The following is a 12,249-nucleotide window of genomic DNA, read 5'->3' as shown; positions in this document are numbered from 1 at the left end:
CTGGTGTGCATTGTATGCTTTGGACACTCACATCTTCACAGTAATTATCTAATGAGATTGGTTGCAATAATGGCCATAAAGTACTCTGAAAAAGAAGTCAAAGGCAGGCCTTAATAGGCCTTTACAAGTGAGAAATCTTTGGACATCACTCCGTCTTATCCCATTTTCAAGGGCGTCAGATACTGAGGTCACCCCCTTAATATTTGGCAGCCACCTTTCTTTTTTTATATCGACATAGTTTGCGTGTGTGTACATAGGTGCATATATGTCCCTGCTGATCATCTTGACACACTTCATGCCAACGAGCACTCCTGTTGAAAAGGAAGCAGAAGAGAGCCTGTAGGCTGTTAGGGTCTTTGGAGCACAGCCAGCTGTAAGTGTGGACGGATGCATTATTTTGCCGAGTTTAGTTCACCTGTGACAGTTACAAATCATAATGAAACGCACAGTGTTTCTGAGAAGGAGGGTCTCATCCTAGTATTTTACTTCTGTGGTTACATTCTCAGTCCTCAAAATTACACCCTCCTAGGCTCACAGTTCATATGCAACCAAAGAAACTATCAAAATTAATAGAGTAAATAATAACTGTTCTGACTGCAGTCGAGCAATCTGTTTAAATAATTTTGTCCAGTTAAGAGTATATTCTTCTACAAATACACTCCTGTAACCCATTGATTTCTGTTCTGCATTGTTCCCGCCTTCTGCCTGCTTTGGGATTGCTTGCTTCTTAGTTTTCTAGCTTCTTAAGGTGGAACCTTTGACCTTTCACTTTTTCCCCAGTGTAAGCACTTAAAGCTCTAAGTTTCCCTGTATGCATGGCTATAGTTATGTCATCATTCAGCATAAAATATTTTTAATAGCCTTTTAATTACTTGTTTGACTGATGGGTTGTTTAGAAGTATGTTTCATTTTCAAGTATCTGAAGTTTTTTTGATAACTAATTACTGATTTCTAATTCAGTGCCATTATGTCCAGAGAACATACTTGGTATCATTTCAATTCTTTTAAGCTTATTAAGATTTGTTTTTAAGGGAGCAAATGGTGTGTCACGGTGACCTTGCGGTGGGCGCTTCAAACCCAGGCCTCGCTGCACTTGCTTGGCCGCATTCTCAGGGTGCTGATGAGAGCAAGGCTTTGGACACGGTTCACTTCTCGTGTGAATGTGAATTGAAGAGAGAGAGATGTTGAACTCTCTGATTGTGAATTTATCTATTTCTCCCTTTTATCCTGTCAATTTTTGCTTCTTGCATTTTGAGCCCTGTTAGTACAAATATAAACATGTATAGTTGTTGTATTTTTCTGATGAATTGACCCTCTTACCACAGTGAAAAGCCCTTCTTTCTCTCTCGGCTTACTCTTGGTCATGAAGTCTACCTTATCTGGTGGCAGTACCTCCGCTCCTGCCTTCACAGGCTGGCTGGCTGCACGGTGTACTCTCTCCCGCCCATTTTCTTTCCACCTGACTGCCTTTATTAAGACTTCCATGTAGGCAGTGTGTAGCTGGGTCCCCATTCTAAAGGGTTCTGCCTTTCAAATTGGCTGTGCTCACTTCTGTTTCCTCTGATGTTTGCACAGACGGGTTAGCTCCACCACCTCACCGCTTGCTCTCCTTAACTGCCTTCTTTTGGGTTACTTAGCTTTTTATGATATTATTTCAGTTTATTGGCTTAGTCAGAGGGTAAAGGTGTGAACAGTTAGTGAGTTTGAGACACAGTTGAGGACATGCTGTCTTTGTCTTGTCTCCGGCCTCCCACACATCCATTTGATTAGGGTTCATCGCTCACGCATCTTCTCTCTGGCTGAGGATTAAGATGAGAACTCTTTGTCGAGGTGGTGTTGGGCAGTGTTTTTGTGGGATCTCAGAGACTCAGCTGCACAGAAAACCCACCTTAGTGCTGTCCCGCGGCAGGCGGAGTCCTTCATAGCTGCGTCGCTCATCACGAAGACTGAATTGCCTACAGTGTCAGCATCTGGAATGAGGCTCTTGGCGATCAGTCCCAGGTCACTGTTGTCACGAGCTCCCCTAAAGGGGAAGGGCCTGCGTGAGGCAGACAGACTTCTCTGGAGTGGGCCATACAGCCTGGAGACTGTTAGCAGTATTTCAGAGAGAAATGTCAGATGACCTTCTTCCTGTCTTGGTGTTTTGCATTTTAAGATTCTGTCTTACAAAGTAAAGGATGCCCTCTGGAGGTGGTTAATGGGATGAATGCCAGTGATAGAGGGGGAACAATTATTACGACTACTACTACTACCACTACTATTATTATTATTATTATTATTATTATTATTATCATTATCATTATTATATATGTATTATGCATAAAACTTCCCAAGTGCTCTTCTAGTGAAAATAGTAATTACAAAGGCATTAGATTATATTTGAGGAGTTAGTAATTCCCTAAAAACACATTTCTGACAGTTGTATCAAGCCTAGTGTCACAGATTATTCTTGGAGCATGTCCCTACGGGTTAATGAAAAGTCAATATGTGTCCTTTCCTTAGCCTCACATGGCAGTTGTAGACACACTTCCTTCCTGAGATCATTCTAGTCAGCGTGGTCACAGAGGCATAAACATTCTTATTAAGAGTTTAGCCAGAGTTTTCCTGGGTGTAGCATGGCATAGTTGTTCAGGAACTGACTGCCTTTCGTCCCTGCCAGAATCCACCGTGGCGGCTACAGACTCGTTCTCTAGGGGCAGCTTGTTCTGCAGCCAGAGGCTGAATGTCACACCCACATGCACGTGTGGTGGGTTGGGCCCATCACCCACGGATGACTGTATTTCTGACAGGCGCCAACAAATAGGCTGTGGCAGGAAAGGTGTCCCCCTTAACTCCAGGCACTACAGCTGGGCTGCTCGTGGGCATCTGTTCTTGGCTGTTAGTTAAATGGTGTCTGTTTGACTTTTTGTGGTCACAGTCTGGGAAACTTACGATCCTCCTGCTCATGTAATGATATCACAACTGTCATTGGGGTTTGGCCGCTGGCCTCTTGCTGGTGTGGGGCTCCCCAGGCCGTTCTGGATGGGGCATGTGCCTGCCCTGGCTCCCCTCTGGATGGCCCTGGAGCCTCCTGTTCACCTGACCAGCTGAGCCCCCTTGCAGCCCCACCTTTCCTGTGGTCACCACGAGTCCTGGCTATGCCCGCCTTTGCTCCAGTGGCTTCCATACCCACCCCGACCAGCTGCCTGGATTGGTGGTGGTGAGCTCTGCCAGAACCCCTGCCACCTGGAGGGTGGGTCCACAGACCCTTCTAGTCCATCCACGTGTTCCTTGGAGTCCATCATTTAGCTTTGACACTTCCTCCTAGTGAAACTCTTTGGCATTTCCCCCTTTCAGATCTTCATGGACATCATTAGCTCGTTTCTTTTTCACCAAACTTCTTGAAGCACATGCTCTCCAGCCCTCATCTCACTTGCCACTCTGCACACATCCCACTTCCAGGCTGAAAGCCCCCTCCCACCCGAGAACAGAGGCCGCAGCGGGATGTTGCTCTGGTCCCACTGGAGCCACCTGTGCAGCCCAGGCGAGTCTGGGGCTGGACCTCACCCCCCCACCCACCCCCACCCCCGCTGCCTGGCGCGACACCTGGCCTGGTGCCCCGTGCTGTCCAAGGTGTGGGCCAGGGCGAAAAACTGCCCACATATGTTCACTGGAAATTGGAGAAATAACTTGGTGATCTTCCTTTGTGTTTTTAACCTACAATCTCACCCAGAACTACAGTGTTGTCTTTAAAGTGGCAAAGAGTACCATTGTACAACGCACTAATTTGTCCCTGTTGGACATTTTAGGCATTTTCTGGTTTGTCACCAGTAGATACGTTGTTGCAGGAAACATTCTGTGGAGAAGTGATTCTCCGGCCCCTGGAGCCGTGGTCTGGGGATAAGTCTCCTTAGCTGGGCCATTGGCACTCCGGTGCTCCGTCCCACCTCTGCACACGTCGGCCCCGTGGGTCAGCAGCCGGCCCAAGCAGAGAAGCAAGCGTGTCTGCCGCTCGGGCCCCAGCCCCAGGGTGGCACCTTGCCGCCAGGACGTCCCGCCTTTGTGGGACTCCGCCTGACAGCGCCTCCGCCTTCCCTGGGGTCCGTGGCCCGAGTGCCTGTCTTCCCTGCTCACTTACCGCCGTCTGTTCTCTTAACCACCCATGCAGCCCCACGCCCGCAGCAGGACGGCCCCCGTGCACCCTGCCGCTGCTGTCCTTGGGCTGTGATGCGGCAGGCCCCCTCTGGTGGGGCTGCCTCTCTGCAGGCTCTGAAAGCCAACAGCACAGCTGGGCCGGCCCCCTTGCAGCCCCCCACACTTGGGGGTGTCTGCTCCTGAGGTGACCTCCCCATAGCACACACACAGCTCCTGGGGATCTTTTCACCCTTCAGCAGTAGCAAAGACAGTGCCTCCCAGCTCGTCTCGAGCACAGACGACCCTGCACCCCCAGCCCAGTCACCGTGGGGCATGGGGCTCATGGGAGCTTCAGGCGCTGGTGCTGCTGGCAGCTGCCGGCACCCAGGTACTGACTGAACCCAGGTATTTCTGAGGCCAAGGCCTGCACACTGAAGCCACTGTCCTGCTTCCCAGGACGACCTCTTACAGCTTTCCTGGGGCATGGGATCTCCTAGACTCCGTGCACATGAGGCTGCTGGGCCCTCATACAAGTTGGCCACATAGGGATGCTTGGTGCACATGTGCCCATCTGCACCATCCACCAGGCCCGTTAGGCTGGAGAGGCCACAGTCTGTGTGTGATGGGCCCTGTCACGGTGCTATTGAGCATTGATGCTCAGTATTTGTTTGTTAACCTAACTAAAAAGTTGGCTTCCATGCCAAGCCAGATGTGTTACTTAAATGGAGAAATGCAAAAAAAAAAAGTTGGCTTCCATTTTTCCTTCATGGGAGAAGAAATTTTTTTTGTAAAAAAACAATATTTACCTGGTTATCTTCTTTTTCCCTCAGTATAAACACAGAAGGACCAAAAAGATGAGTTACAAGATTATGAGCCAGTAACCCTGATTTTGATTAAAAGTAACATTCGTGTACATACTTTGAAAGTACAAACCACACAGACACCGAGCACCGAAGGCTATCCCAGCCCCACCCCAGGCCCCTCCTCCTGGGGACAGGCACCCTCAGCACCCAGGGGGCAGGGGCCCCAACAGCCTCGTGTCACTCCTCACTCCTCACTCCTCACAGCTCATATTTTGGGGTGTTCATGTCAAGTATGTTTTCCTGTGGGAGCCCTCTTGGTGACACTCGTTAGCTGAGTGTCTTGTTTTCCCTGTGTTCTTACACTTTCCGCATCGGAGCCCTGCCGTGGTTCGCCTCCGCGTGTCCTTAGCATTGGTTTGGGACTCGCAGCATCGCACGTGGCTCTGATGTGCACTGCAAGAAGGGCCAAGGAGCGCAGTCCCGACGGGCGTGCTGGCCCCTCACGGGAGTTGCAGTGTAGCTGGGCCTCGCGTCGGCTGCCCGCCAGCTGAGCTCCTGGGTAGCCCGCTGGGCACACCTTTAGGGCATAGCTCTGCTCACCTGCACTCGCAGCTCTCAGATCACTTCTGCTGAAGCAGACGCCTACATTTCGGGACACAGATCCAACCCAGTACACCCTAATGGGCAGGTGCATGAAGCTGGGTTTTTGCTGTACCTTTCCTCGGTCCAGAAGTGGCCCAGGCCTGGGCCCCACAGCGGGCCTGCTATCTCCTGGCCGCAGCTCTGCAGCACCCATGGGGTGGGAGGGCAGGCAGCAGCCCCAGGCCACCTGGCCGAAGCCCACCACACTGCCGTCTCCATTCCGCTTGGGCCCGGGGCTGCTTGGCGCCCATGTGCGGTGCTGGCCAGGCCCCCTGCAGCGTGCGGGGCCTCTGCAGACATCTTCACTGCGTTCTTTGCTCTCTTTCCTTCTGCCCGGGGTGAGCTCCCTTACTCCCGGCTGAGTGCTACCACTGCTGGTGTAAAGTTGTGATGAGAGGAGGGGTGGGGAGGGAGCCCCGGGGCATTCCTACAGAAGGCCAAGGAGGCCCTGCCCCCAGCACCCCGCAGGGCTAGCCGGGAAGGCTATGTGGGCCCTTCTGCCTGCCTCCCCACCTAGCTTCCTCCCAGCCAGTGGGCTAACTGCCCTGCCTGACGCCCTAAGCGCACACCAGGTAGGGCAGGTGCGTCAGGGTAGTGTAGCCTGAGGTCATCGTCTGGATCTTTCCAGGGTACCTGTCCTGCTGTCGTTTCCTGGATGACAATCAGATCGTTACCAGCTCTGGGGACACCACCTGGTGAGTACCTGAGCCCCATGTGTCTTGCATGCCACTGGCCTCACTCACAGCTCCCGACGTACAGAAAATAAGGTTCTTGGCATTAGCTGGGCCGTCTTTAATTTGAAACAGCCCTGAGACTTCAAACATGTGCAGTGAGTGATGCACGAGCCCAGTATGTCTCTCATAGATATTAAAGCTCAAAGTGTAAATTGGAGTGGCTGAGAACCGACTGATGGGCCCTGAACCCACAGTGCTGTGGGAAACACCTGTTTGCTTCCTCCCCTGCACCTTGTTCTGTGGGGGGACAGGCCAGCGCCGTTGGGGGCTGTGTGCTGCAGTTCTCTTAGGGAGTGCCCTGTCCCTGCGGGTGCTGAGCACAGCACAGCTGCTGGTGGACCATGTCAAACAGCTTGCTCCTCAGAGCTCTCGCCTACTTGTAGATGGAAACCCACTGAAGTGGACACTGGGTTATTTTCATCTGGGGCACCAAAGCATATAACTTGCAGGACCAGGTGGTTAGTTACCTTATGCATCATTTGAGACTTGAACTCTCCCTCCTGGTGTCTGAGGCGTACTGTGTGGCCCGGAGCAGGCTGGCTGGGCCTCAGCACAATGCTGCGTCCCTCAAGGGTGGGGCATGCCCCTGCCAGGTTCTGGCCCTTACCCAACTTGTCCTGTTTTATAAGGTGTCCTTTTTGTGTAAATTTTATATCGACACTCAATTTTTGAAAGAATTTATTCTAAGATTTTTTTTTTAAGCTTTTTCATTTCTTGGAGAATTCTTTTCAGCCTGGAAATGTCTTGCCCCATTTCTGTGGTTCCTCACTCAGCCCTAGAAGGAAGCCCCCTGGGCAGCTTCTGCTGAAACAGTCTGGCTGGATTTGCAATGTGCGTTTCCTGTGAGGCTGAAGGGGACTAGCGGTGTCCATACCACTCTCTGGGGTCACAGCACAGAGCACATGTGCTCTGCTTACCCCGACAGCTGAGGGCCATGTGCCCATCTCCTGCCAGTGACTTCAAGGAGGGGTGTGGGCCTGGCGTCACTTAGAGCCATTTGTTAGCTGGTGTTGTCTCTGCCCTAGCCGGTGGCCCCAGGAGGTATGGGGCTGGCACTGCAGATGAAGCATGTTCTTGCCCCGTCTGGGTCTTCCTGCTGCCTGTGAGCCACATGGGGTCCAAGTGTGTGGCACAGGCTCTGAGTGTCCCTGCCTCAGAGGCACACAGGCTCCTTCTTTGTTGGCGGTTGAATTGGTGGACAGGCCACAGTCACCCTGAAACTGTGGCCTCGTGCTGGTCTGTTTCATTTGCTTTGTTTTCCTTCCTAACAAGTCACATTACAGGACTCAGATTCGTGTTAAGCAAAAACGCAGAGGTTTGCTGTGGCCCAGGCGGGGGTGAGGGTGGTGGGGGCGCGGTGGTCACTTGGCCTGCGGGAGTGGGTGACCGGCTCTCGTGTCTCCTCCCTCAGTGCCCTGTGGGACATCGAGACCGGCCAGCAGACCACCACATTCACCGGCCACACCGGGGATGTCATGAGCCTCTCTCTCGCCCCCGACACCAGGCTGTTTGTCTCTGGTGCTTGTGATGCTTCAGCCAAGCTCTGGGACGTGCGAGAAGGGATGTGCCGGCAGACGTTCACCGGCCACGAGTCTGACATCAATGCCATCTGTGTGAGTCGGGGCCTTCACCGTCACAGCGAGTCAGATGGCTTCTTGTGAATGGCAGTGCACACTGTTAGGTCCTGAAATGTTTTGAGGATTAGATGTTCTCTTTTCTATACAAATACAACCTAATTTACAGAAAATGTCCCTGTTGGTAGGAAGGTGAGGTGTGATGTGATCTGTTCTTGCGAAGCCCATAATTCTGTCCTGAACATTCATCTCAAACACTGGTGATGTGGCCAAGGTGTACTGGGCCCTGCTTGCAGTCCTGGCAGACCAGTGATTAGCGTCCACAGGGCTTCGCGCCAGCCGGAGGACCTGCCCAGTCAGGACCCCTCTGGGCAAGGCCAAACCTCGAGCTGGAACCTCCTCTCAGGCACCCCCCAGTCCCACTCCAGTCGGGCACAGCCAGTTGAAGGGGCCTCCCCCCTTCTCCATAGCTCTGGTTTGAGGGGCCTTGTCTTGTGAGGAGATGTCTGCTTGGTTGGGCAGGGGTCTCCTCCCCACCCTCCTCCATGAGGTGAGCCTGACTGTGGCTGCGGCCACACGGAGGCACAGCCCGGCCAGGGCCGCACCTCCCCGCATCTCCTGGGAGATTAATAATGGTGTGACACCTACTCTGGGGAAGACAGCCAGTGTCCGAGAGCCGCATGCTCCTGCCGCACAGGCCCACACACTCGGTTCCCGGGCCCCCGGCTCCCAGGGAGGTGTGGCGTCTCCGTCCTCCTGGGCCAGCCCGCAGTTGCTCTCTCCATGACGGCAGCAGCCCTGCTGCTGCTCAGCAGTCGTGTTTCTGGCCCTGGTTTTGTGCCTTTGCATACTGTCGGTGTGCTTTCTCTTCCTAGTTCTTCCCCAACGGCAATGCATTTGCCACTGGCTCTGACGACGCCACCTGCAGGCTGTTCGACCTGCGTGCGGATCAGGAGCTCATGACGTACTCCCATGACAATATCATCTGCGGGATCACCTCCGTCTCCTTCTCCAAGAGTGGCCGCCTCCTCCTCGCCGGGTATGACGACTTCAATTGCAACGTGTGGGACGCACTCAAAGCCGACAGGGCAGGTAGGTGGCTGTGGGGCACTTGGCTCCTGTCTCAGGATGGATGCACTCGTGGAAGCTGAGATGCTGAGGTCTGTCTCAGCTGGACTGGTAAGAAAGGTGCTGTGTGGCGGGCATCTGCCAGGCCTCATGGCAGGACCCAGAGGCGAGACGAGAGACAGCGACTGCACCCCTGCCCTGGCCGTCCCGTGTATGGAATGCGCAGCGCCAACCCTTCTCCCACATGCCTGTGAGGTGCACATGGACAGCTACGGGAGGCAGTAGAGGGTGCACTGCACAGTGTGCCCCAGCACATGGCTGGAATCTGCTCTTAAGTGTGGAGCAGAGTCAGGCAGGCGTAACCCAGGAGAGCATAAAGTCCGAGGTTCAAAGTCAGGTGTATGAAGACACCGTTGTGCAAAAGATGAGAACTGGTGTATTAAGTATGGACATTCAGGTGATTGAATTGATACTGAGAATCTTCCAGCTCTTTGGGTCAGGGCTTGGGAGGGTGGGGGAAGGGAGCATACTTGGGTCCTGTGGGTTGTAGCTTCATACTCTGGGTAGTGTCCTCTCCACCTGGGTCGTGGGCGCTCCGTGCAGCTGGCTGGTCCCTCCTCAGCTGTGACATGAGTGCGGGGCTGGGGAGCGCTCAGAGAGCAGCCCTCAGGTGCCTCTGCAAGGGTGGGAATGTTCGGCCTGGGGCTTTCCAGGCACAGCCTTTTGAGTGCTGTGGAGGCCACGTCTCAGCGTGGGGCCGCTGTGCTGCCCAGTGGCCCTCGTCTCCGCATCTGTGCCCTGTGCCAGGCCCCCAGGGTCACAGACACACAAAGGACAGTCTGCGGCCACTGCCTGGCTTTCTACTGCCCCAAGATTGGCATGCTTTGGGTATTTACTGTCATTTCTCTTCTGTCTTCTATTCAAGCTCCTACTTGATGACACTTAGGAGCTGGTGTGGGAGGCCCCGGCTCACTGGTCGTGCGTGCCTGTGCCTTTTAGTCATGTGTGTGTCATCACCCTGACACACTTAGACCAGGGGCTCCAGGAGTCTCCGCCCACAAAGGCATGTCCATGTTGCTTCTAAAAGACCCTTCCTCACCTGGACGGCAGGAGGGTGGGCTTCCGTTGAATTCCCCCTGAACAGGCACTGTCTCCCTCCTGGTGCCTCCTCCTAGCCATGAGGCATCACAGGGACCTGCTGCCCAGCCCTCACAGTGTCCCGTCACCCCCGGGTGGCACAGGTCTGGGCCCTGGGGTGACTGTGGCCATTTGTTTCCAGGCGTCCTGGCCGGGCATGACAATCGCGTCAGCTGCCTGGGCGTGACCGACGATGGGATGGCTGTGGCTACGGGATCCTGGGACAGTTTCCTCAAGATCTGGAACTAATGCCAGCAGGTAACGGAGCAACCCTGCCCCTCCCTGCGTGCTCTAGCATTTTTGGCTTCCGGTTTCGGGGTTAATTTTGATGTAGATTGGCATTGTGGGAAGGTAAGCATTCTCATCAACCTGAAGGGGTGGGTCCCTCTGCCCCAAACACAGACGGTGGGTGGGTGGGCAACAGCCCCAGCTGCAGGCGGCTTTGATGCACTGTGGCCTTTACACGTCTCTCTATTCTGCTTGCACGCCAGATGGACACCGTGGTGACTGGAAGAGCATTCCAACCTGGAAGCATCCCAGTGAAAGCATTTCCAATCCACCCTACTAATGTGGACGCCCTGCCCCTCCCTCAGAACTTCAAAAGGGCAAGATCTTTTTCCTTCACTTATTGCTGAACCAAGAGCACAATTCCCATCACGAGGAGAGTCTGTGCCGCAGCCCAGGGTGTGCATTCCTTCCTGGACCATTGTCTCTGTTGTCTTTTTTGTCTTGAGTGAATTTAAAAGGAAATACTATAATAAAGTTGTTAACCAGAAGGTAACTTGAGTATAATTGTGAGACAGAAACCTTTTCCTAGTTTATTTGGACTTTAGATCAGTGACCTTGTTTGTGATGTTCCCGCAAAACAAGCTGAGGACTTTATCTTGTAATCAGTTCTAAATTTCAGGTCGTGTTTGTAACAGGATTTTGCAAACATTCATATTTTCTTTTTAAAATATATTCCTTTATGTTCAGTAGTTGACAGAGAAAGAGGGTCTGGTGCAGCCCCTCTGAAATTGTTAATGATGTAATTTAGTCCCTAGTTTTTAATTTTTGTCTAGTGTCGCACAGTTGTGCACAAACGTGGCACAGAGAGTGATGCTAAGGCGCAGCAGAGCCCGGCACACGTGGTGAGGGAAGCGTGAGGGGGCAGGGGCTCCAGCCAGGCTCCCCAGGCCCTCGGTTCTGACTCTCACCCGGGTCTCCTGTGAAGGTGGAGGCGGTTCCTAACAATAGCCTAACACTACCCAGGCCACCCCAGCCGCCGGGACCCTCTGCCTTCAGGGGCAGTGCCCGCCCTGTGCTTGGGTCTGCAGTCAGTTACTTGTGTATGAAACCATGTACAAATCAATGTTTTGAAAATAATGATCTCAAACTTTCTAAGTTAAATTTTAAAAGATTTGGATCCTTTGCCATATTGGGTGGTTTACTCTTAGAATAATCGCATGCTGTAGAAATGCTCACTAATGCATTTAGTACTCAGTCCTTAGATGTTCTTTTTCTTTTGAGAAATAACCTCTTTCAAGTTGTGGCCATGCAGCTCTGTCTACTCACTGTTGCTCCTCTGCGCACGAGGCAAAGCCGCAGGCAGCTCCACACGCTTAAGCAGCAGGACAAGTCACTATTCTCTTTGTTTCTTTAAAAAAACAAGTCCTGTTCTTAATGACCGGGGGATTCAGGGAGTGGAGCGCAGGGAACAGTGACCCTGGTCTTCCTCTTTACCAGTTCCTCATGGCCTGTCCCCCGTGGAGCAAGCCATGGCGTCAGAGGTGGGTCAGGCTTCTGAGACGCAGGCGCCTGGTTTTGTTCCCAGCCAGCGCTGAGCAGCAGAGCTTGGACGGCAGTGTCGTGGCCTGCACCCCGTCCCCATAGCAGTAGTGGCTTCTCCATCCTGTCCTCTGCAACATCCCGGACAGAGCTCTGCGGCAGCACACAGTAGGTCTGGTGGATCTGGCAGAAAGTAGAAACAAAACCCCTTCCTTTTCTTCCCATTGACACCTGTAGAGCTCTGCACCCCTGCCCTTCCATCTTTTGTATTTAATTTTAAAGTCAGTGTACTGCAAGGAAGCTGGATGCAAGATAGATACTCTGTTAGACTGTATGTGATGTAAGGTGTAATAAAGCGGTTTGACATGAGGGACGCTGGCGTGCTGTTCATTGCAGGGCCGTCTGCCTGCC

General features: G+C 52.9%; 1 protein-coding gene across 1 annotated transcript in view; it reads left to right on the top strand.

Moving 5' to 3' along the window:
• Window positions 1–12,209, top strand: part of GNB1 (G protein subunit beta 1) — a 74,500-nt gene extending 62,291 nt beyond the window's left edge. Inside the window, exons 7-11 of the mRNA XM_036999578.2 lie at window positions 6,187–6,253; window positions 7,704–7,905; window positions 8,742–8,958; window positions 10,214–10,329; window positions 10,563–12,209. Coding sequence (XP_036855473.1) covers window positions 6,187–6,253; window positions 7,704–7,905; window positions 8,742–8,958; window positions 10,214–10,320 — 593 coding nt within the window. The 3' untranslated portion in view covers window positions 10,321–10,329; window positions 10,563–12,209. The remainder of the gene's footprint in view (window positions 1–6,186; window positions 6,254–7,703; window positions 7,906–8,741; window positions 8,959–10,213; window positions 10,330–10,562) is intronic.
• Window positions 12,210–12,249: the final 40 nt, after the last annotated feature.

The sequence above is a fragment of the Manis javanica genome, chromosome 4 (genome assembly GCF_040802235.1).
Source record: "Manis javanica isolate MJ-LG chromosome 4, MJ_LKY, whole genome shotgun sequence".
In the NCBI taxonomy this organism is placed as follows: Eukaryota; Metazoa; Chordata; class Mammalia; order Pholidota; family Manidae; genus Manis; species Manis javanica.
Note: the sequence above shows the minus strand (reverse complement) of the source record. Positions and strands in the feature narration are given on the sequence as shown.